The 26,942-nt window shown below is 39.2% G+C and overlaps 1 protein-coding gene across 2 annotated transcripts in view; it reads right to left on the minus strand.

The window, feature by feature from the left end:
* Positions 1-4,513: 4,513 nt before the first annotated feature.
* The window catches only part of LOC137273322 (rab9 effector protein with kelch motifs-like), a 52,452-nt gene continuing 30,023 nt past the window's right edge, over positions 4,514-26,942 (minus strand). For both annotated transcript variants that reach the window (XM_067805904.1, XM_067805903.1), the window contains exons 3-4: positions 8,997-9,215; positions 4,514-8,076 (exon numbers count right to left, since the gene is read on the minus strand). In XM_067805904.1, the coding sequence (XP_067662005.1) occupies positions 7,862-8,076; positions 8,997-9,215 (434 nt within the window). In that variant the 3' untranslated portion in view covers positions 4,514-7,861. The remainder of the gene's footprint in view (positions 8,077-8,996; positions 9,216-26,942) is intronic.

Consider the following 26,942-nt stretch of genomic DNA (forward strand, 5'->3'; position numbering starts at 1 on the left):
AGATCAGCTCCCTGAACCTTCCTACCTGGGGTGAATCTTACTGTCAAAGATTATTCAGTGGACACACGCTTTCATTAAGTTGTTGCAGTAACCCATGCTTGTCGTTCGAGGTGACTAATGGGATTGGATGGTCAGGCTTGCTGACTGTTGACACGTCATCAGTTCCCATTTGCACCGATCATTGCACATGCTGTTTATCACTGGATTGTCTGAGATTTGATTATTTACAGACTGCCACCATATAGCTGGAATATTGCTGAGTGCGGCATAAAACCAAACTTTCTTATTACGTTGAGGTCTCATTGTGCAAGTGGGCCCAGTCTGAGGCATGGATAGGATGAACCAATTTGTTCCTTTCTAATTTGTTTTTGTTGTGAATCTTGTTTTTTCTCAGTGAAGGCTACCAATAGCTGATCATTGTAGCTGTTCCCTCTTCATGGATGTACTAAAGTGTGATCTAATCACACCAGAATTAGTCATAATATATTCCTTATACCTTCTAAAGATGACATTGATTTGTTTCTGTTTTGAGGAAATATACATACAGCAAGCTAGAATTTTTTTGTTGATATGATATATGTTGCCCAAGATGGAGTTAAATACACTTACACATAGTGGACTGTTAGAGGTCAGGTCAGTTGATTGTAGGGCAGATGGTGGGGTAGCTTAGTGGTTAAAATGTTCGCTCCTTGCTCAAAGATGAGCATTCAATTCCCCACATGGGTACCATGTATGAAGCTTGTATCTGGTGTCCCCGCCCCCCGCCTCAATAATGCTGAAATATTACTAAAAGCAATGTAAGACCATACTCTCTCACAGGGCAGATGGGGAAGTGTAACGTTGAGTTGCTAAATGCTGTGGCTTCATGGAGATATAGTTCCGGTCTGCCAGCAGCAAAAAGCAATGTAAGACCATACTCTCTCACAGGGCAGATGGGGAAGTGTAACGTTGAGTTGCTATATGCTGTGGCTTTATGGAGATATAGTTCCGGTCTGCCAGCAGCAAAAAGCAATGTAAGACCATACTCTCTCACAGGGCAGATGGGGAAGTGTAACGTTGAGTTGCTAAATGCTGTGGCTTTATGGAGATATAGTTCCGGTCTGCCAGCAGCAAAAAGCAATGTAAGACCATACTCTCTCACAGGGCAGATGGGGAAGTGTAACGTTGAGTTGCTAAATGCTGTGGCTTTATGGAGATATAGTTCCGGTCTGCCAGCAGCAAAAAGCAATGTAAGACCATACTCTCTCACAGGGCAGATGGGGAAGTGTAACGTTGAGTTGCTAAATGCTGTGGCTTTATGGAGATATAGTTCCGGTCTGCCAGCAGCAAAAAGCAATGTAAGACCATACTCTCTCACAGGGCAGATGGGGAAGTGTAACGTTGAGTTGCTATATGCTGTGGCTTCATGGAGAGATAGTTCCGATCTGCCAGCGGCAAAAAGCAATGTAAGACCATACTCTCTCACAGGGCAGATGGGGAAGTGTAACGTTGAGTTGCTAAATGCTGTGGCTTCATGGAGAGATAGTTCCGATCTGCCAGCAGCAAAAAGCAATGTAAGACCATACTCTCTCACAGGGCAGATGGGGAAGTGTAACGATGAGTTGCTAAATGCTGTGGCTTCATGGAGATATAGTTCCGATCTGCCAGCAGCAAAAAGCAATGTAAGACCATACTCTCTCACAGGGCAGATGGGGAAGTGTAACGTTGAGTTGCTAAATGCTGTGGCTTTATGGAGATATAGTTCCGGTCTGCCAGCAGCAAAAAGCAATGTAAGACCATACTCTCTCACAGGGCAGATGGGGAAGTGTAACGTTGAGTTGCTATATGCTGTGGCTTTATGGAGATATAGTTCCGATCTGCCAGCAGCAAAAAGCAATGTAAGACCATACTCTCTCACAGGGCAGATGGGGAAGTGTAACGTTGAGTTGCTATATGCTGTGGCTTCATGGAGAGATAGTTCCGATCTGCCAGCGGCAAAAAGCAATGTAAGACCATACTCTCTCACAGGGCAGATGGGGAAGTGTAACGTTGAGTTGCTATATGCTGTGGCTTCATGGAGATATAGTTCCGGTCTGCCAGCAGCAAAAAGCAATGTAAGACCATACTCTCTCACAGGGCAGATGGGGAAGTGTAACGTTGAGTTGCTAAATGCTGTGGCTTCATGGAGATATAGTTCCGGTCTGCCAGCAGTGCTGACAGCTTTCAGTGGAGAAAGATTGTCAACAATTGTGAAGGTTCCAACCTGATTTTGCTTACCCAGATGCCGAAAGCCTGTTCAGTTGTATTCCAGATTGAATGAAATGTTCAATTTTGATTATTATTATTTTGTTATACAGATTAAGATAGAAACGCAGCAGAGAGGGTTCGGGTGATCCTGGCACAGTCAAGCTGGTAAAGCTCATCCTCAGGTCAGGGCCCTTGCCCCTTGTACACGCAGCTCAGACAGCAAGTGGGATTATTATTATTATGTTTTACAGATTAGAAATGAAATGCAGCAGAGAGGGTTTGGGTGATTATTATTATTTTTATTATTATTAATATTATTATTTCTCATTTGCAATGAGTGACAAATCAATAAATACTTAGCCTGAGATTTGTGAGCAGGCACAGTCATTTATTGTATGTGAAAATCCTGGCCTGTACTTGTTCTAGCTGTGTAAACCAATATGACTCAGGAACCAAGACAACAGGTATGCTGGCTGCCAAGATTATGGGAATTGGCACCCTCCCGTGTGCCAGACTAGGACTACCAGAGAATCTAGATGCCATTCACTATGTGCAAGGTTGACCAATGTTGTTCTGTGTGCGGGTTGATCACATGTGGCTTCTAGACTGTTCCTCATCCTCTACAATGGTGCTGCAGCCCAGTTTGGCTGGACATGTTGTTATGTTGATCTGATGTGTGTCAGTATCACAATGTATCACATTGTTTCAATAGCAGTCTGTAAATAGTCATCACATCTTTGTGAAACATGGCAAACAAGTAATAAAATCTGATATTATCACAGTTTGGTTGGTTGTTTCTAAACTGATTTTTTTTGGAATGATAGCTGTATATTTTCCAGCAAGAAATGGGCAAGGATGTATGAATGTGATTATTTCAAGGTGGGGTAGCCAAGTGGTTAAAGCTGTGGCTCATCATGCCAAAGACCCGGGTCAATATTCCCCACATGGGTACAATGTGAGAAGCCCATTTCTGGGGTTCTCCGCCATGTCATTGCAGGCATAAAAACCATACACACTAATTTTCACAAGGAACTGAGATAACAATATATTGGAATGCACACTGATCCTTGATAATGAGAATTTGATTAAGGTATAGGACATTGCTTAAAATTTGCCAACAAGATCAACGTGATTATGAGCATACCATTGTGGCAATTGGAAAAATTAATGGTGCATGTAAAAGATTACAGTTTGAGTATTGGTTTTTGTTGCTTTTGAACTCATTTAATGTTCTCTGTATTCATGAGATTTGGCACGCTGAGATGTCTACCTCTTCAGTAATTTGAAAGAAAAAATGTCCGGCAAGCATAATCTCATTCCACTGTGGAGATCTTTGTAGATCACCAGGAAAAAGTTGTCTTCAAAAGCTGGGTTAAAACACCCAGCATTGTTGGCAGTAATCTTGCACGTGAGATGCAATATGTTACAGCTCATGGAAATGACTGACATGTTTAAGAGAAATACAATCAGAGAGAAGTGAAATACAGTACGAGTTGTGAAATGACAAACATACCTGTCACGATCATTACAAAAATACTGACACTGACGTATGCAATGAGTAGTGAAATGACAAACATACCTGTTACGATCATTCCACAAATACTGACACTGACATATACAATGAATATCAATAATAATCAATGAAAGAAAATGCTGAAAGGTATGCCCAAGAACAGGACTATAATTTCAGTCCGTTAAAAGTGATTGTAAACCAAAGAATCCCTCCTGACATGGCAATCCATATCTAGACTATCCGCCTTACAGATAACATTCATGTAGCTTTCTTGTGCTGTTGAACAGATTGTGATTTTCATCTTGAGGATCTGCAATTTCTTGTGCTGTACCTATGTTCATCTATGCAGGCAAGCTATTCTCAAAATGTTCATAACCTTACGAACTTCTTAAGCCCATTCTTAACACATTGGCTTCGATCAAAGTGAAGAAATCTTAGGGCTACAAACGTTTCGAGAACAGGTTCTGGAGACTCGCTCACTCACCCCGAAGTGGGGAGTCCTTGGCTCCCATTCAGTAATCAAAGTAAATGTCTAAGGTGGGTTCAGATAAGGAATTTTCAGAACTAGTGCTCAATTAGAGATTGTCTGAATCAAACCATTCCATGCAACCAAACCAGCATCCATGAAGCTATGTGATAATTACTGACTCTGGAACAAACTCATTGAGTGATGAGCATTGATTTTACACAACTTGGATACAATGACATACATCAACCAGTGAATCTGACAACAGTCGGTTTCTAACCTGTAGAAAAAATAACACCAAATATTGCTGAACTTGTAAACCTTTTAATAAGTAGAAACAGTGATATTTGTGACATGTTGACACAGGCCCTCCATACAAAAATCATTCAAGGCGGATACTGTCATACAACCATCGTGGTGTGGAACAGAGACATGGCTGACATCGTCAACTCACACATGCGAACAATAACACTCATGCTTTGATGGTCCAGTAATGAATGATATGTTACATCTTGTGAACTATCAAAACAATAGAAAGCAAAATTCTTGTGTCTTTTGAGATGAGTGAGTGAGAGTTGAACACCTCTTTCAACAGTAAGCCAGCTGTGTCCTGGCATGTGGGCTGATTGCAGGAAAAATGCCTGTGTAGGTCTCAGATAATTACCACTATGACAAAACAAATGAAAAAAGATATGACAATTTGGGCAAAACTGGGATTTGAACTAACAATCATAGTATTTGGCATAGCCAAGGGACACAACTCGGCACACGGAAATGCAGCACCCGTGAATGTGCATCCATGCCCAATATTTTTAAATTAAACAATTAAACAATTGTGAATTTCGTAAGAAGCTTAGAAAGTCAGCTTAAAAAAAAATTTGCTTAACAAAACACAAACTATGCAACTGAAGTTTTGATTATGTTATTTCACAGAACACCAAAGTGTTCCAAACTAAACTATCATATAAATAGAATGAACTATCACTGTATACCTCTCAAAATGTAAGTAGTATATTTTATTTTGTTCCCTTCAAAATTGTCCCAGACAACTATATATGATGACTTCCCAGTACACTTCAAAGTACACTGAAAATAATATATTACACATCCAAACATGAGATCATTTGGCAACTATTCTTCTCAATATCACCCATCATCAGTCATGAGACAACCATTTTGATTCCATGACTACAAACAGTTACAAAATATATGTTGGTTTTATTCAATATGCTTTGCTATATTGTTGGCATTCCAACCACAACACAATCTATGATATCATGTTAGTGTATACATATAGAGTTATCTTACCTCACACATAAATGTTGCTTTCTGATTGGCTGAGCACTCTGCTACTATTTTTAATGTACGCTGCTTACAAGTAAGTAACATTTCTATGTATCCTGATGGAAATGCCAAACTCATTTGGTACTTCATGCAAATAATTCTATATCTTGAATAACTTTGCATTATGTATGATGTACAGAAATTACCGATGTTTTGTGAATGATGATGGAAGGGCGATAACTGTAAATCTGTTCTCATAGTCTGCAAAACCTAATGATGCCTACAAAAAGTTTTGTACCTGTGCTTCTAACAATTCAAAATTACCGTTGACAAATACGTCGTTCACTGGTTCTTTGGGTTGATGGTCCCTTGGTCACGAGGGAGACATAGGTTGACATACCCTTTGGGCTCAGAGAACACGAACAAACATTGATGGTACATCAACCCATGTCCCCCTCATGACCATTGAAGTGGATCATATGCTGGTTGTTTACCAATATGTTCTGATCTTAAGAATTTGACAAGGAGTGTTGGGGATAACAACTTCATCATACACACAATTTTCAGGACATGTCCTGTGATCTTTATAAGTCTCTGTCATGATACATTTAATTTCTAAATGCCCATAAAGACATTCATTGTACAGCATTTTACTAACATGGACATGAAGGACAAATACTATTCCTCATGTCTCTCAACAACAAACACATTTCATTACACCTATATTGCATGTACATTAGGGTAGAACAATTGTAACTGTCAATACAACACAACTATGAACATTTGATGTTTAACTGAAGACACCTATCACAATTTAACAGTATTGATAGACAGATAAGACTATCTATCTATTTACCAACTCACTCTTGCCCTATATACAGACTGTTTGAAGACACGTTTGTATAAAGCAACATTACTCCCATCATGACTTACTTCCCATGTCTTTCTACCAACTTTCCCAGCATGCATCAGTGCAAGGGTAATGGCTGACATGTCAAGATAGCTACAGATTTTAGCACCTGATCTAAAACGTCACATCAAAAGTTCAAATAAATGTCATTCCAGAATTCGTTTGATTCTGTTTTGTTTGAACTGATGTTTGATATGTGAGACTGTTTGACACCCAGCAATGATATTGATATGGCAGTGAGGTTACTTACTGTATATTGAAGGTCTCACACTTATGATTCGAGGTGCTGGAAGGAGGGTTGACTTGTGCATAGGGTACACGATGTCGCAGTGTTAACTGCTGTCTTCAGACATCTCACCACTCCATACAAAGAACAAGCCATAGATATATCATAACAATTATCTCAAAAGTATCCAACTACGAAATAATAGATGCTTCATCTGAAATGTGAGACAAAATCAAATGTATCAATGAACCAGTATGAATTCTACTGATATATCTTAAACAGCAATTCACCCTGCATTAAAAATATCTACCAAAATCTCTAATGCCCACTTTCACATTGAACAACCTAAGACAAGCTTTAACTATCACCAAACTGGTCTTGACTGATGTCTTCAAACTGGTGTTGAATGTGATTTTTTCACTGATGTAAAAAAATTCGACTGACAGATCAACGTCAAGACTGACCTTCCCAAAATGCTTGTCCTTTTTCATCATAATCTGTCATTAAATACTTTCATAAAATCCATACACAAGATGGGGCTTCCTTTCGCACCCTGTGCAATGACTGCTTAAGGCCAAAATATCATAATTATTTGATTTATAAGCATATTTTCCTTAAGTATTGGGCAGCAGTCAATTTTTCATTTAAATTGATATGTATATTTTGATTATCGCTAATGGTCAATATGAACTGTCCCTGTCCATGGATGATATTCACAAGGAACAGAGATGGACTGACTTATTCTGTGTATCGAACAGTAGAGATCAGGAGGTAACCTGACTGATTGTCTATATTGATAGGTACTTTTGGCACAAGCAATTATTTCAGGCAGGGTGTACTATAGTGAGACAGGCTGGTATGAAAATCAAATAATTAAGATATTTTGATCTTTAAACATCATTTAGTCCTAAATATGAGCAGAGGAGAAAACGCCACCTACTATGTACATAAATTCATAAATTCTTGCCTTCCACAATATCAAGCCATGAGAAATCAAATCAACACAAAGGTTGCCTCCTACATTGTAACATAACACAACATGATTTACAGGTAGGATACATTTGTCTTTCTGCCTTCCATTTGGTAAAAACATGTGCTACTGGTGACAGAAGTTGGCTATGTCTTGACACATATAATATGTGGTCTTGCCTCTCTACTGCAAGCAATACTTGAGGTTTTAGCTCTATACACAGGACACATCTAGCAACACACTGTCACAGTGAATGTAGTTGTGCACTACGACCCCTGCAGCAGAATGACGAGAGTGTCATCAAATATCTCTCCTTCAGTGTCCATGCCACCATTCACAAGACACAGAGTGAGCTTCTTCTTGTCTGCTGCAGGTGCTTGCTTGGCTGGGTCTTTAGAGTTATCTCCCTCTGACTTCTCTCCCAGTGACTCAAGACTTTCTGCTCCAGCTAATTCCAGGTCGGTTCCAATGCTGGCTAAGTCTGTGAAATACAGAAAGGAAATTCATTATAATGGATTTAATTCAACCATTGGGGCATGTTCCTGAGATTTTTTTTTTTAAAATGATGTCTATTTTGAGGAAATCAACTGCTAGAACATGTTTACATATCCTATTTAAGGTTCCCTACTGCTACTCCTAGCAGTGCATGAAGGTGAGCCATTCAATAAACAGAATGTCACTGCCTCCTCACCTCAGAGTTGCAGTTCACCTACTCACCTGGAGAGTTACAGTTCACTAACTCACCTAGTGCGCTGGAGCTCACTTAATACTAAGCTCACTTACTCAACCTGCAAACTTTCAGTCACATATCACTAGCTCACCTGAGTCACAACTGACTCACCTGGACAGGAGAAGATCATCGATTCACATGAACAGTCACAAATCATTAGTGAGTGGGTGAGTTTAGTTTTATGCTACATTCGGCAATATTCCAGCTATATGGTGGACATCTGTAAATAATCCAATCTTTACAAGACAATCCAACATCGATCTGCGCAACTGGGAACTGATGATATATGTCAACCAAGTCAGTGAGTCTGGCCACCCGATCTTGTTAGTCACCTCTTACGACCAGCAGAGTCGCCTTTTTTGGCAAGCATGGGTTACTGAAGGCCTATTCTACCCAGGATCTCTGTGGGTGCACAGATTACTAGCTTCCTACTCAACACTCACTGATTCACATGGACAGTATAGCTTACTTAGGAGTCATGGCTCACTGATTTACATGGACAGTTACAGATCACTAACTTACCTGGGAGTCACTGATCACTTATTCACATAGACAGTCACAGATCACTAGCTTTACATGGACAGTCACACTTCACTAGCCTATCTGGAAGTCACAGCTCGCTGACTGAAATGGATGGTCACAGATCACGGATTCATCAGTGAGGAACTCACCTGGACCACTGTCCTGTCTGGAATCTCGGGAGCTGGCACTTCCTGGCTTCAGCTCGGTGTCCAGGACTTCCTGGGCCTTCTTCGATGTTGCTGCGATGTCAGTGCTCATCTCTTGGTTTGGGTTTTGTGATCGGAACAAGTTGATAATACACATGCCAAAGTCCAGACGACTTGGTGGTGGAGGACCCTGAAGCTCCACCTTTGTCCATACCATCGATACTGTCAATGTAAAAACAATATCTATGTTGATTGATACTTATAGACAATACATTATCAGCTTTAACATAAAACTGGGACAGTTGGATCTGTGTGCTGAAGTCCACTGACAATTATGTTAGTCGTTTTAAGCCAGAGTCACCAATATTCTTGCTATAGTATGACCAGAAAGTATTGAGAATTTTAGGGAGATGTTTATCTGGATTTCTAGTAAAAACAACTTTGACCATCCATCAAGTGTGTGGTTCCATTCAAGAAAGACAACTCTGTTAATCCTTTTTCATTTGTTTGTGAAGTTATCCCACTTTGTTTACTAGCTAACAGACGACATTGTCAGTGAGCCTCAATATGGATGATTTACAGAAGAGGAAGTTTTATTTTAGAGTATAATAAAAAGGACATCAGAATAGCTAAAGATTTTTTCAAGTAGAACAGTCATCCCTTTGTTCACTGTTTATTGTCTTTTGAAAATTATGGCAAATGGATATGGCATTAAGCACCAGGGAGGTGCAGGTAGGCCCAGAAAATTGACTGTCAGTGACAGGAGGTGGCTTGGTGTTCTTGCTTCTTGAATAAAAGTTTAGAAAACTTAAGGCTCGATATGATTGATAGAGGAACTGTGGCTGTCTGTAAGGAGAGAGTTAAAACTGAGCTGCATGCAATGGGTCAGCAGAGAAGTCGAGGAATTCCATCACCAGTCATGAAACCTGAACAAAAGGAGCACAGGTGGAACTGGCGCTTACAGCACTTCCATTTGCTCATGTGTTCTATGGAAAATTTCGGATTGGAAGACAACCACTCAAAACATTGTTCAAAGCATTCACAGGCCTGGTTTTGGACCCAAAATATCACATTGTTAGATTGGCCTAGCTATAGACCTGACCTTAATCCAATAGAAAACTTTTGGGGACTTAAGAAGGAAAGTGACAGTAAGAAAAATCTGACAAATATAGCTGAAATGAAAGAAGAATAGGTCCGATATTGGGACAGCATGGACCCTGACTTTCTAACTTCTTTGATCAGCCCCACGGCATGAAGCCTTCACTGCTGACTCACCTGTCTTTGAATCTTGAGTAATGTTCTGTTAATGCTAACATTTAATACGTGAGTAATGAGTGAATAAAATAAAATATGCATAATCTTTAAATTCTCAGTAATTTCGGGTCATACAATATATGGCAGCAGTTTTGAAATAATTGAGTCTGGACCAGACAATCCACACCATCAGCATAATCATCGATAGTCCAGTGACAAACACACTGTAAGAGATCTGAACTCATATGACAACATTTTACAACTCTATTCAGTTTTTTAGACCATTTTGCCAAATAATAAAATATAAAACAAACTGTGTGTTTATAGAGTATCTTGGTAAACATATCACTATTATCAGTCAGGCATGAACACACCATGATGTTCCTGTTTTTCCTTAGTGAACTTTAGGTGTTTTATGATAAGTACAATAAATCCTGGTGTTATAAACAAAATGTATCCTCATAAGTACCCTCAAAAGTATCCTGGTGTAGAAAACAAATTGTACCCAGACAAGTACCCTGACATGTCATCTGATGCATAATGCAAAATGTAGTCTGACATGTATCCTGACATGAACCATGGTGTATAAAACAAAATGTACCCTGTTAAGTACCCTGACATGTGCCCTGGCTTATAACCCAAAATTTACCCTGACAAGTACGTATTAGATATACCCACACTTTCCAAAGTGTGTCGATCAACACCTAGGGAAAGGCACTGTATCTGTATTGTGCAACACTTCATTTTATTTGTATAATATTCACCCTTCCTGTCAGTGGTGTCCCATGTCTCAAACCTGTAAACATGTAGCTGATGGTGTCTTCCTCCAAAAGTAAAAATGTGCATCACTACAAGCTATTCATTATTTTCGTTTAGGTGACCACTGCTACTAGATTCTTCAACGAGAAGGTGGATGAACAACTTGTGATGGAGAGGACTGGCCACCAGAGTACTGCTGTTCGCGTCTACAAGAGGACACCGTCAGAGTTACAAGACATTTCTGATATATTGCAACCACCCATGCCGCAGGAAAAGAATGACAACTTCCCGAAGCCAAAAGTCACGAAGATGGGGACAAGTTCAATAGTGAACCCAGACTCTACACTTGTTTTTAAGTGCTCTCCTTCAAAGAAACAGGTTGTCATAAAATATAGTAATGAAAGTGGTGAAACAATCGAAATCTTGTGTAAGTCCACTGAAATAAAATTAAATTTCACCTTGTGTTGTGTCTTTATTGCTTGGTATACCCAGGTGAAAAAGTGTATGTGTATTAATGATACACCTACACTTTTGACAGTTGTATCAGCCAATACACCTACACTTTTAACAAAGAAAACAACATCAACGAGACCAGAAGTATGGTTTAACTTCACATGCATGTCTGGTTAAAAAAAGCAACAACAACAAAAAAAAACCCAACAAAATAAATATTTGTGCAAATGTACAGGAAAGAGGATTTACACCTTTGTTATCAGTGCAACAGAACCTGTCCTTAAAATACAACTGAATTGTTGTATTTTTTACAACAACCAAGTTCATGCTGACATGAAAAGCTGTAAGTAATCACAGTATGACTACCTGGTATCAGGACCAGGAAGAGGCTGCAGCCTGTCAGATAATGTTGTGTCGTATTTCACAGGTCATATTTCCCAGGCAGGTCAAGCAGGCAGTGATAGCAGATATATACCTCTGTGTTATACCATAGGCTGACCAACAGTGCTGGAGACCACACAAAGAAAACTCATACCATACTTTTTGTTGGCGAGACCTATCCAAGAAAAAAGTTGGATAATCATATAACCTAATGGGCTACACAAGGAACTTGTTTAAACCAGATGCATACTGACATGAAAACTTTTGTGCTTAGTGAGTCTGTTTAGTTTGCTGTTAGCGACATTCCAGCAGGACACCACAAAAGGACTTGTGACTAACTGAACCTGGGTCTCGAACATGATGAGTGAATGCTGTAACTGCAAAGTTACCCCAATACCCCCATTTGGCTTTTTTGTTGAGCTGGTTCCATAAATTTATGAAATCTGAAACACATTTTCATATTTTCATATGCATTAAAGCACATTTATATAAAATTTAATAGAATGTACACATAATCATGAAGCATCAACATTTCAATGACAGTATACAAAAGACATCAGGACAAGTCACACGTAAAACAGGCATTAGTGATCTGGTATAAACTTCTGAGGTACTGACTGCTTGTACTGATAAGGGTTAACCTTGAAAATGGTTGATATGTAGTAGATATTTTCAATACTCATAGAAACGAATAAGGGAACAATTACCAAAGTACACATACTTCTTTGTTCATTTCCAGAATTTCGTTCACAGAGCAATACATACCTTGTCAAGAAACCTAGAAATGAATTAAGGAACACCTTATTCATTTTCATGAACATAGGTAAATCTATCCCTGTTTGACCTTGAATTTTAAACTATTCAAAATATTTGTGTGTGTGTGTGTGTGTGTATTGGGTGAAGAGGCTCCTTGTTCCTATGAACCAGTTAACTGTAGGTTAAAGCATGACACCGTGAGGTTGTCTGGAGGGGGACAGACCTAGATTTTCAAAGCTTTCTTAGCGCTAAGATGGTAGTAAGTTAATGGTAATGTATGGCACTTATGACCATCTTGGCGCTAAGAGAGCTTAAAAAATCTAGGCCCTGGTTGCTACAGTGACTGAGGAAGGTTCTATTCGTATTACTTGTGTCATTCCAGCAAGCTGGATGGTGTCTTGTGCCCATCTCATGGCCATGTTTATTACTGGGCCCAGTCTAAGCAAAAACGGGCATGGAGTTAATAGTCTAGTACTATTACCAAGGAAAGATAACTCTAAATTTTCAAACATGGGTGCTCGAAGAATATCCTATATTTCGGGGGCAAACCAGCTTCAGAGTCATTCTCGTTGTAAGTATGTTTCAGTGATGAAAGTTGTTGATCCTAAGGCTTAAAGTTTATGAATAAATTGTGCTTTGCATAGTTTAGAGATGTTTCAGACTTCATTGGTGTTGCAATTCTCATGTTTCGAAACGCATTTTGCTACTACTTGAGTGGTTTGCCATGATTCTTGGCAATAACAGCAAATGATTGGGGTACAAGTCTTCTTGTAGGTCACAGAAAGAAGCATGTAGTTGGTAGGTTTAACACTGCTGGCAGTTATGTCACTGCTCGTTACTTCAACTGGGGTAGCACAGATCAACATGATGCAGTTTCAGACAGTCACTCACTTAGCAGAACCAAGGAACATGGATACACCATAATGTCCAGAAGCCCGTTCCACAAAGTCATCATAGCACTACAACGGTCGTAAGTCTTAAGATCATCTTAGCAGTACAATTACTTTGTGGAATGGTATCCTGGATTGAAACTGACAATAATACAGTAATAGTCATAGCAACAAAGATATCCTCAAGTTTTCATGGCCTTCAGGGGATGAAAGCTTGCAGTATAGTCTCCAGTCTGTGTCTCTTTATGTGGGCTATTTCATTCACTGTTAAAACTGCTGATAATATGTAACGTAATGAACAATCTATACAACATTGTCAACCTCATTTTGAATAGAAACAATCTAACTTTAGGATAGGAGTCTTCATTTGTAACAAGCTTCCTATAAAATGGACATTTTTGAAAAACAAACATAAAGTCTTACATTCATAAATGTAATTTTGAGTCGTATTTGTTTTTGCAATTGCTGTTTGAATAATATGAAGTGTAACATTAAACTATACAGTACCACCGAGTCATGCCACAATCAAAATGAAATATAATTTGTCGTGAATCTGTGTGAGTTCTCAGAGAACAGGGGAGTGGTTGGCTAGACTGGGTGCATGACAGGATGTGCTCTGTCAGGTATGCGGTTTCAATTGCAACATGCACGAGAACACAAAAGGAATGATGTAGTCAAGGTAACCAGGGTATTCTGTGTCAGGAAAACCCTAAACACTCACATGCTGCATTGCTGAGGCAAGCCTTAATCACTCATTATAAAACCTGTTTTATTCTATTATCTGATTATTCAGCTAAGTCTTAACAAATCATGATTGTGCAGAGTAACTGGCACATTCGCTTTACTAGATCCAGATCAAAAGAGTTTTGATTTACAGATACTATTCATTGATAGACCAACACACGAGCATGGATAAATACAACTGAAAAGAAAGTGGTAGGAAGGTTGAATTGAAATTAATTTCCTCAGCAAACTCTGCAGAATATACTTAACAACTTACAAACCACATTTAGGGTTCTGGCACACCCTTACTTTTAAATTAAAATTGGTTTGACCTTAATCAGCGTATGAAACAAAGCCCTTCAGACCGCCTGATTTCTAGATTTCTGATGGACTGTCTATATTTACAGGCAGTCAGCTTGATGGTCTGGTCAAAGTTTGAGATGTCCCATACATCTGAAAATTCACCGTATCTTGGTGTCCTGTCTGATGAACATTTTGAAATTACTAGCATGGATGTCCAGCCAGGTTTTGGGCTTACCTTAAACACTACCTTAAGATTACAGAACATTTTGAAATGTTTCCAGGGTTAGATCTGCTTTTAAGACTCGCTAAATACAATTTTATTCCTAATGCAGGATTTTAACCATCCAAAAATACACTTGTGTGATAACCTATATGAAACAGAATTAATCATGATTATCACAGTGTGTAAAGCCTGTTTGTCATGTCCCCTGCCATGATATTGATGAAACATAGCTAAAAGCAGCATAAAAATAAACTCACTCATCTTTCAGTCAGTCATTGGGTAACAGGAGAAATTACACATACATCATATCCAGATCTCAAATTAAATAGTTTAGACAGAGCTAAAAATTTCAAAATTATTATTGAAAGCTGACACAAATGAGGGTCTTGAAGAGGTGTATTGTTGAGAAAAGTAATTTTTTTAAGGCAAAGGATAAATGAAAAATTTCCCTAATATCTGCTAAGTGTCTATTAAAACTGAAGTTTATCATAATCCTGATCAAAAGTAACAAAAGGTTGTATATGGGTAACTAGATCTGTCTTGCAGTCTCTGTACCAGTCTTGGGTACCACATTAGACCTGAGTTCAATTTCCGACAAGGGTACAATGTGTGAAGCCCAATTCTGGTGTCCCGTGCTGTGATGTTGCTGGAATATTGCTAAAAGTGTCATAAAACCAATTTAAATATACATAATCTCTGTTTCTATCAAAATTACATATTTTCCGGGAATTAACGTTTGTCTAACACAAAAACTCTGTTCAGTGTTTGGTATTTGCAAAACATAAATAACAGTAAGATAACAAAAGATAACCCAACTGCACCCGTGTACAAATTCATTTTGAAAAGTCACTGGTCAGAAGGGCTAGTGAAGTAAAAATGTTGTTTGCTCACATCATACTTCACAGGCCCTGTAAAATATCAAAAAGCACATTGGTCAGAATTAGTGTTATGTTTGATAACATTTGTATTGTAGTGGTTTCTAATCTCTTTTGGACAATGCTATTAACATTTTGTACATAGTGATGACAAGAGATAATAAAAATAGTGAAACTTTGCAGACAAACTTTTAACATCTCCGTAATAAACTTCATCTTACTCGTGTGCATTGGAGAAAGAACATCTGTAATATTTTTTATCTAGCTACCTGGGACAGCTTTAACAATGAATCTATCACTGGCCCGACTCACAATCAGCTAGCATTTGGCTAACAGGCCAGTAGCTATTTCGAATGCTGGACCCCTAGTTTCCCAGCAGACGACTGATACTCTACATTCACATAGAAATGATTTTGCATTTTAGATTCAACCCTACAGCTTGTAAGTTGTTCATATGTTTTGAAGCTTGAAAAATGTTAACTGCTGGCTAAAGACCCCACATTGACTATTGACTGGTGCCACCCCTTCATCGAGACCCTCCATAGGGCTGTGAGTAATCTGATTTCCAGTTTATTATTGACGAACATGCATCACATTAGCATATCACTCATCACAGGAAGAGGCTTTGCTTCCAATATCATCAAGATCTGGGCCATATTATGAAAACTGTTATGAAACATAATTACCATGCTAATAAGTTCTTAAACAAGACTTAGAAAACCTTTCCTTGAGAAGACTCCTAACAAGGTACAGGTAATTGAATTTGTCTTGCATTACCTCATTTGTGTTGTAATGTGATCGGTGAACCAGGGTTAAAATTGGTCTTCTGCAACCAATGCTTGTCATAAGAGGTGACTAAAGGGATCGGGGGGTCTGGTTTGGTTGACATGTGTTCTCGAAACCCAGTTGTGTAGATTGACGCTTATTCTGTTGATCACTGGACTGTCTGGTTAAGACTCGGCCATCAAGCACTATTTAGCTGACCTAAAATCTCTTATTTCCATACCTTTATGGTTTAGCTAGAGAGCAGTTGTTTCATAATTAGTAAGATCACTGTTTACTACAACCTCAGAGATATTTATCAGATGCAGGGGTGGTGGGGTAGCCTAGTGGTTAAAACGTTGGCTTGTCACCCAGAAGACCTGGGTTTGATTCCCCACATGGCCATAACACATGAAGCCCATTTCTAGTGGTCAAAGCAGTGATATTGCTGGAATATTGCTAAAAGAAGCGTAAAACTATAATCACTCACTCACTTGATGCCTCAGCTTTGTGTAAACTGATTTTTCACAAATTCCCTAAAACAATGACACATAAAAGATATGACACGAAAAACAAAGACAAGTTTGGGTTACATAAAGACAGTTTTTATAAGTGAACTATTATGTAAAACAACTTGTCCATCTCCCAAACATCTGATTTTGAAAGCAGAACCACATGTTTTTACTAAACAAGTAAGTAGCATATGCTTGTGTAAACGTTTTGTCTGAGGACCTTCTGTTTATGAACATGCTATTCAGGTCCCACCATCTAATCATCTTTAAAATCTGTGAAGTTCTGGATTAGAACAGATCTTCAAACACCCAAGCTTGTTGTACGAGGTGACTAACAGGATTGGGTGCCGGTGGTCAGGCTTGCTAACTTGTCATCATATTCCAGTTGCGTAGACTGACGCTCATGCTGTTGATCACTGGACTGTCAGATCCAGACTCAATGATTTACAGACCAGCATATGAGTGCAGCATAAAGCTAAACTCACTCACTCACTTGGGTCATCTATTCTGTTCTATGCAAGTCCTGGTCTCAACATGTACAATGGGCATCAAAAAATGGTAGAAGTATCTCATAGGTAACAGCAAAATAAATTCACCACAAGACAAACATGACATGGCTAGAGCCTCTGCAGTGGTGTCCATTCAAATGCAGGTTGTCCTAAGTAGGTCACTATGACAAAACCATCAGAAAGCTGGAATGTTGACAAGTGCAGGGTGAGATGTTACAAAAGGAAATTCAAGAATGCAGTTTCCAATCCAAGTGCTATGTAGTTTCTAGTGCTCCATATATCACTTGATATTTGTCAAGTGGAGATTATGCTGACCCAGGAAGTTGAAGCTAAACTCCAGCGACCATGATCAACCATGTATGAGCTCTAACCAGACTCCTTGATTTAATAGTGCTGATTTGTTTTGGCGAAAACAGCACATTACATCACTTTCAGGTATGTGATAGTTCACTCTAGGGACTGGCCATTTATTATACAGAGGGTGGGTGGATATGTGGCACTGACATTAGTATGAGGAAAGTAGTGTTGATTAATGACCCATTTCAACCACCACACCACACCTGACCAATTTACCTGATGCATTATCTGCATCATCTGCCCATATCATAGCTGATGCAGCACCTGACTAATGTACTTGATGCATCACCTGACTATTGTACCTGTTTCATCACCTGGCTAATGTACTTGATGCGTCACTTGATCACTGTACCTGATGTATCACCTGACTATTGTACCTGTTTCATCACCTGAGTAATGTACTTGATGCATCACCTGACTATTGTACCTGTTTCATCACCTGACTAATGTACTTGATGCATCACCTGACTATTGTACCTGTTTCATCACCTGGCTAATGTACTTGATGCGTCACTTGATCACTGTACCTGATGTATCCCACCTGACTATTGTACCTGTTTCATCACCTGACTAATGTACTTGATGTGTCACTTGATCACTGTACCTGATGTATCACCTGACTATTGTACCTGTTTCATCACCTGACTAATGTACTTGATGCATCACCTGACTATTGTACCTGTTTCATCACCTGACTAATGTACTTGATGCATCACCTGACTATTGTACCTGTTTCATCACCTGAGTAATGTACTTGATGCGTCACTTGATCACTGTACCTGATGTATCACCTGACTATTGTACCTGATGCATCACCTGACTATTGTACTGTTGTACCTGACTCAATATCTGACTATTGTACCTGATGTGTCGCCTGACTGTTGTACCTGACCTGCTTCATCACCTGACTAATGTACTTGATGCATCACCTGACTATTGTACCTGTTTCATCACCTGGCTAATGTACTTGATGCGTCACTTGATCACTGTACCTGATGTATCACCTGACTATTGTACCTGTTTCATCACCTGAGTAATGTACTTGATGCATCACCTGACTATTGTACCTGTTTCATCACCTGACTAATGTACTTGATGCATCACCTGACTATTGTACCTGTTTCATCACCTGGCTAATGTACTTGATGCGTCACTTGATCACTGTACCTGATGTATCCCACCTGACTATTGTACCTGTTTCATCACCTGACTAATGTACTTGATGTGTCACTTGATCACTGTACCTGATGTATCACCTGACTATTGTACCTGTTTCATCACCTGACTAATGTACTTGATGCATCACCTGACTATTGTACCTGTTTCATCACCTGACTAATGTACTTGATGCATCACCTGACTATTGTACCTGTTTCATCACCTGAGTAATGTACTTGATGCGTCACTTGATCACTGTACCTGATGTATCACCTGACTATTGTACCTGATGCATCACCTGACTATTGTACTGTTGTACCTGACTCAATATCTGACTATTGTACCTGATGTGTCGCCTGACTGTTGTACCTGACCTGCTTCATCACCTGACTAATGTACTTGATGCATCACCTGACTATTGTACCTGTTTCATCACCTGGCTAATGTACTTGATGCGTCACTTGATCACTGTACCTGATGTATCACCTGACTATTGTACCTGTTTCATCACCTGAGTAATGTACTTGATGCGTCACTTGATCACTGTACCTGATGTATCACCTGACTATTGTACCTGATGCATCACCTGACTATTGTACTGTTGTACCTGACTCAATATCTGACTATTGTACCTGATGTGTCGCCTGACTGTTGTACCTGACCTGCTTCATCACCTGACTAATGTACTTGATGCATCACCCGACTATTGTACCTGTTTCATCACCTGGCTAATGTACTTGATGCGTCACTTGATCACTGTACCTGATGTATCACCTGACTGTTGTGCCTGACTCAATATCTGACTATTGTACCTGATGCATCACATGACTATTGTACCTGATGCTGTCACATGACAATTGTACCTGATGTATCACTTGGCTACTGTACTTGATACATCACCTGATCATCCTGCTTGATGCAATGCACTCCAAAGCAAATGACTACTAGGTCTAAAAGAAATATTCATCAAACCTGCTTTTCCTAAAATTAATTTAGAAACAGCAAATTATAATAAAACATACTGAGAAAACATTCTTCCACAATTGAAGCAGCCAAATGCCAGCATACTCTCGTGATCAGTGAAGATAGCAAATTTAAATTAGTACATTGTCCCTTGTACCAAACAGTCTGCTACAAAAATACTCGGCTATATTGGTGCTGCAGCTGTTGGACATGCATCGCCTGTTCACTTCCTGTTGATGTGCCTTGGTCTCTACAAGACTGGGTTACATTAGTGGCCACATTCCACACAACCATCTCATCACATCCAAAGTACCTGCAGTGTTTGAAATGAAGCATGAGATAAAGGGATCCTTATCACAACATCGTACAGCTTTACGATTGGGAGCAACTGACATCACAGGAACTCTCAAGGACAAATGGCAAGGTAGCTCAGTCAATGCCAGGAAGTTCAAGCACCAATAAGGCCTACATATATTTTCAGCTGGTATATGAATTTTCAGTCTGTAAGAGAAAAAGAAATAATACAAACGTAGGTAATTAAATGTGACAACCTCATTGTCATGGAAGCCATTGCATTCCATTGTCAAAGTCATGTTGTTGCTGCCTCTGAACATCTTGATTCCCGATGTCCATGTCATGTCCATCGATGTACATAAATTCTGTTTTTAGGATGACAATCTACTACAACTAAAATATGTTCTTACATCATCTAGAAATTAATCACATGACATCACATGGTCCTGAGTTGATAGGCACAAACCAGATGAAGTTGAGCAATGCTGAATGTCAAGGGCCAGATAGGTGGTCTTGCAGCTTTATCAGTGAGTGTTTCCTGGGTGCGGTCATGTGAAATGGGGTTTAATGAAGCATTCTGGGTTATTGCTCTTACATGAACAATATGCCTCAGTTCATCCATTACTAGCCAAGTTAGAATAATAACTGACAATATTCTAGAACCTCACAAATAGTTTGGGATGTATACATCTGCTTTCATGGCATTTACATCAGTACAGATAATCATTGCATGTTTGGGCTTATGCACGGTTTAATATTTAGAGCACTGTAATGATATAGTTCTGATTCTTCATGCATTATTGTATATTTAAAGGTCACATGCAACCAAAACATCAGACATACTTAAAACACAGTTATCACTTATTCATGCAATATAAAATACATTGCTGATTAAGAAAAAACAAATCACAAAAATATAAGCATATAATCACAAATAAAAAGTGCAATATTTTGAATTTGGGTTTACCTCCCTCAAAACAAAGCAGCCGTGAAAGTGACCTCAGACAGAGCCAGTGGGTGTGCACGAAGCATTTTCATTGGTTCATTTGTTGATATGCTTAGCTAGCTCTTTGTTTATGGCTTATAAGCCCGATAGGTGTTAATTGCATGTGGTCAGTGATTGAAGTTGTGCATTGCATACTGTCATTAGCTGACAGACAGGCAAACATATAAGTGTCAATAAACAAGACATTGAGTTCCTCTGTGACAGTGTCTGCTTATCACAATCAACGTGGTCTTTTTTTTAAGTAACGAGTAGATAATTTACTTGTTTGTGTACACAGCTAAGATTAGACTACTGCTCACAACCTCATACCTTGGACAGGCATACTGTTCCTAGCTCCGCGAACCTTTTCACTGTGCATGTGTTATGAGCACAACGCAGCATACCCACTTTTTCCCCCAGCACTGGGGGGTAAAATCAGTAAATCATTTGAACTCTGATTTTGCAGGCATTTTTTCATCGCGTTTTTTTTCCAGCTTTATAGGCTGGATTGGCATTTCTGATGATTTGTTTCGCTTAGTGCATGCCGAAATGTATCAGAATCTGCAAAGTTGCGTTTTACGCTGCATGTGACTTTTAATGAGTAAATACTAATTTCTAACAGTTACAGTGACTGTAAGCATTAAGTCTATGGTAGAAGTTGCCCTTCATTGGTATAACAAATGACAATGCAACCCAGTATCACTGTGATACTGACCAGTGAAAATCGGGTTAGAATTAATGTTCCGTAACCCATGCTTGTTGTAAGAGGCGACTAACGGGATCGGGTGGTCAGGCTGGCTGACACATGTCATCATACCCCAAATGTGGAGATGGCGCTCATGGTGTTGATCACTGGATTGTCTGGTCCAGATTGGAGTATCTAAAGGCCACTACCATAAGCTGCATAATATATCTGTGTACAGTGTTACACGACCGACTGACTACCAAATGTGATACAAGGCTCACAATATAATACATAGATTTACTGTAAACTCCTGTACAGCAATACACATGATAGATTACAAGATCTAGTCATGTAAAAACATGACTAGTAAAAACAAGAATGAGTTTATGTAGAAGTTCTGGTAAGACTTCCACAATGTCTTTGTGTAACACTTTCAGAAGTTTGATACGTCTTTCAGACGTTCAGATAGAATTAAAGGAATGTGTTTAAATTAATCCTTATAAGATGAGGAATATATATTCAGGTGATGTGATTGGGAGGTATCAGAGCAAATGTTTTTCCAATTTTACAGGATTTCCTGGTTGAGACAGAATCCTCACATTGCTGCTCAGCATGTTTTTCCCCAAAAACATCACATTTTTGCTGTGTGAAACTTGAAAACGAATGATTCATGGTTGTGATTCACTTGCAAAAGGGACTGAATATGAACTTATGAAACCAAAGTAATGTGTCAGGATACCAATTGATTCACAGCCAAATTATTGGGATACATACCGTATCGCTGCCTCCCCATAATCGCTACATATCTACTGGCTATGGGAACATGAGGCCAAGGTCACAACGCAGGCCAACACCTAAACTACACAAGCACTGGACACCCTGGAGAGCATGCTGGGTAGAGAGCTGTATACAGAGGAAGGACTGTCATTATCTTGGCAATAAATCTGGCCAAGATCTCATCAGTGACAATCGGCTATGTATGAAGTGATCTGTCTCTACCAATACTCACATATATATTAATTTCAAAAGATAATAAAAGATTGAACTTGACTTTACCCTTCCTGGTGTTTGACAGCAGTAGTACAGTGACTGGTTGGCTCAGGATCTATGTGTGCCTGAGAAGGCCCACCTGTGACCGGGTGTAAAAACCTTGGAGTCAGCATTGTGTGCAGACTTTTTCAGTGCTGTCACATCCCCTAGTGTACAGTACACAACCCTACAAGTAGCCATGAATCTGTTGGTATATGGCAAGATGGTGGCCACATGAATATGTGCAAACACCTTGTTGCATGTACAACATTTTGCAATAAATTCGGACAAAGTACTGTGACTAAGTGTCCCAGTCCACCCACCTGTGAATGGGTACCTCGTAAGGACAGGAAAGCCACATTAACTTGGTGCACCTAGTTGGCAATAAAAGCTGTATGATACCAAGGGAGCTGACATTGAAAATATGATGTGCTGTGGTGATGGACGTCCGATAAAGGAAAAACAAAGTGCCTTTAAGCAGTTGAACTGGAGATCAGTCTTAGACAAATACTAGCATGATAATAAACTGGAGCATGGCATTAGCTGCCATGTTAGAAATGATCTTTAGTAACCCATGCTTGTCGTAAAAGGTGACTAATGGGATTGGGTGGTTTTGACTTGACTGACACATCATCATACCCATTTGTGTAGATTGATGCTCATTCCCTTGATCACTGGATTGTCTGGTCCAGACTGAGTTATTTATACACTTTCCCCATACAGCTAGAACATTGTTGAGTGCGGCATAACAATAAACTCACTCACTCATTAGTTAGCATATGATTAGTATATAATTAATTCTCCAATGTATAGGTACGATAATCTTATATGGCTTAAGATGCAAATTCTCATTTTACCACAACCACTGCCACAAATACATTATACAATGTTAAATTACATAAATAAAGAAAGTTTTTTTTCATTTAATACTTTGTTAACTTTCAGGATTGGAAGGATGGGAGGGAGAGATAGCAATGTATATAATATTTACACAGGAGGGTCTAGTCTCTATTTTCATTTGCATTATTCTATAGATTTCCTCTACAATACACACTGAATATGATGATTGTTAATACATATGATCTATGTATTACTAAGTGATGTCATATTTGATTGGCCTTTCAGGAAAATATGGACAATTAAAATGAAATTGTCCAGGTAATGAAAAGTAAAAGGATTTCATGTGTACTGCCCTTTACAAAAATGAACAATCAATCTTTGGTGAAAAAAAACAACTTTTTCTATTTTGATCTGCAATGGTTAATATTCAGTTTGGATCTTGCATTGTCCAGATATATTGTTGCTCACACTCAGCTTGTAATATGCTGCAAAGTTACTGACAGGTGTTGCAGCAAACAGCATTCATTCATCAGTTCTATCAGAGCTATCACTGCTGAAACCATTCTGGAAGCAACATGAAATAGTCCAGGCCCCAGGTTCTCTTCATTATCATGCCCTGCCCTGGATCAAGCTAATTCAGGACCACTGTCTGTCTCACAGTCCCTGAAGTGGCTTGGAAAAAATGTTTTTTTTTGGCTTTTTTTTGTTTTGTTTTATTAATGCCTGTCAGTTCATATCAAGTGTTTCATGAAAAAGTAGTCAGTCTCACCGTCACTAAACCACATTTTTCTCCCCTTTCTCCTTTCACAGAGCTAAAGACCTAAATGAAGCAAGACTAGATTTCCTGTAATCTATCTCTGAACCACCAACATGGGTACAGTGTGTGAAGCCCATTTCTGATGTCCCCCACACTAATATTGCTGGAATAAAAGCGGAGTGAAACCTAACACACTCACTCACCCATCTGAACCACATCATTTTTACCATCTGTCAAGCCCTTCTTGCAGTGCTAAAGCCCCCAATGAAGCAAGTCTAGAGGTTATGAATCTGCCTTCTCATGGGGGGCTCCTTTTCAGTATAAAAGGAATTATTTATTTCTCTCACAGTTATATATATTCAGAGACTAAGTGTCTGTCTAGCCCACAGGGCCTTGTATTTCATACTTTCTGAACCTGTCACACACAGACATTTTTGTCAGTTACATCCATCCATTGTAAAGCAGGTGATATCTGAAGGAGAAGATACATCTCACAGCTTGTGTCATGAGTGGACACTTGACACAGGTCAAACACAATACCATCATCTGTGTAATAAGTGCCGGCCAAGAGATCACATGACCTAACAGGAATCACATGACCAGGCTGCCTCCAAGTCAGGTCGCAATGACCTGTAGGGGTCAATACAGTCACTACAAGGGTGGACCTTTCACTATGCAGTGGGGTGGGGGTGCAAAGGTTTTGCAAAAAGTGAAAATGTCAGTTATCAGACTTTAACTCCATTCATCAACTGTAAGAGAGCTGTACTGGTACCAGTTTTATTGACTAGACTGCAGAGAAATAGATTTGTAAAAATCGCTGAAATTTCTATTTGTATTTATGTCTGCTATTTTCACTACATGCATGAGCAAGTCCATTGATTCATTGCTGACAGGGTCAACACAACTTGTGGTCCTTTGTCTGGGAGCCAGTATAACTAGCTGAATGAACATTGTTATCTGAAGTCAGTAGTGCAGAGAGCCAGTCTGTAGTACATACTTGTATACTTTAATGTATACATGTCTGCATAGATAGGTGACCTGTGGAGTGTTGAAACAATCAATTAGTTGAATCATGTGAGATGGGATCGTCGAGAGATGGTCGAGAGATAGTTGAGAGAGAGAGAGAGAGAGAGAGAGAGAGAGAGAGAGAGAGAGAGAGAGAGAGAGATGTGAGGTTGGATGACGGTGGGGTGTATGTGTGGAGATTGATGCTATGGACGGACACGTGTGCAGATGGGTGTTGTGTGAGCCAGAGCCATAAATACTATAAAAAACATCTCATAACCAGGAACAAATGTGTCATCCTGATGGACCAGACTACAACCAGCAGCACTGATATATAACTGCATGATATATCAACACACAGACCTGCATCGTAAAGTACCACTTCCTGCAATACATGTATATCTAGGTTTACAAGCAAGCTACAGCCATGTATAAGAGCTGTAATATAAGAGGTGATGGATCATAACAATCCCGGGCCACACAAGAGGAAAAAACAGCTGTCCTACAACACATACAAGCCCATATACAAGTGCATACAATAGTCTGACACTTACTCATACAGGTAAGACACAGCCTACATTCTTACTGCAGAGACCACGTTATTAACCTGCTTAAACACTGCTCAGTGATGTGACAGTTCCCTATCTGCATATACATTAGTGTATATCTGTTCTGATGGGGCACAATGGTAAATATTGCCCTCCATGCAATAAGAATGATAGCAAGCATAGACTGTGCATTATATCTTACAATAGAATACCATTCACTGCATTAGACTTCAAGGTTGAGAGATGTGGTAGTGGCTTTTGAGGAAAAGAGAACCAATTTTGTGAGTATGTTTGATTAAAGTAACCATAATATAAGTGGCATTTAACAAAACACTATAAATATTGATAAGAATATAGGGTATACACTGGGTCTAGTGGTGAATATGGCTACAGGCTATCAACACAGCCTCTCTGGGTAGAACCACAAGCTACAGTAAGGTAAGCATTGTTTCTTTTTGAAGAATAAACAAAAAAGAATCAAAAACAATTTCCCCCCTGTTTTCAGAACATCCATGTGGTATGTTTTGTCACTATAAATCCAACTTCCGACAAAAACGAAAATACTAAAGTGAAAGTGAAAACAACTTTGGAATACAAGGTAGGTTGGTTGCAACTGTTTTGTATGTTGCTTTAAGGTTCTTCAAGAAGTATTTAGAAGCTGGTATGATAGACAGCAACAATGTTTATGGACCGACGAGTTCTTTATTGCAAACGATGCAACATTTTCATTTAGATGCTAACATCGCTATCACTTGCTTCATCTCCCCTGAAAAGCTGTATTCACTGCTAAAAAGAAGTTGTTGGTCCACAAACATTGGTCCTCTTAGTCACTTAGGTATTTGTTCATTTTACTGTTGAATTTGTGAATGATTATATCAAGATGTTTATTTACATAAAGTACACACTAACAACCATCTTTCAGGTCTGT

This window comes from Haliotis asinina, chromosome 2 (genome assembly GCF_037392515.1).
Source record: "Haliotis asinina isolate JCU_RB_2024 chromosome 2, JCU_Hal_asi_v2, whole genome shotgun sequence".
Taxonomy (NCBI): Eukaryota; Metazoa; Mollusca; class Gastropoda; order Lepetellida; family Haliotidae; genus Haliotis; species Haliotis asinina.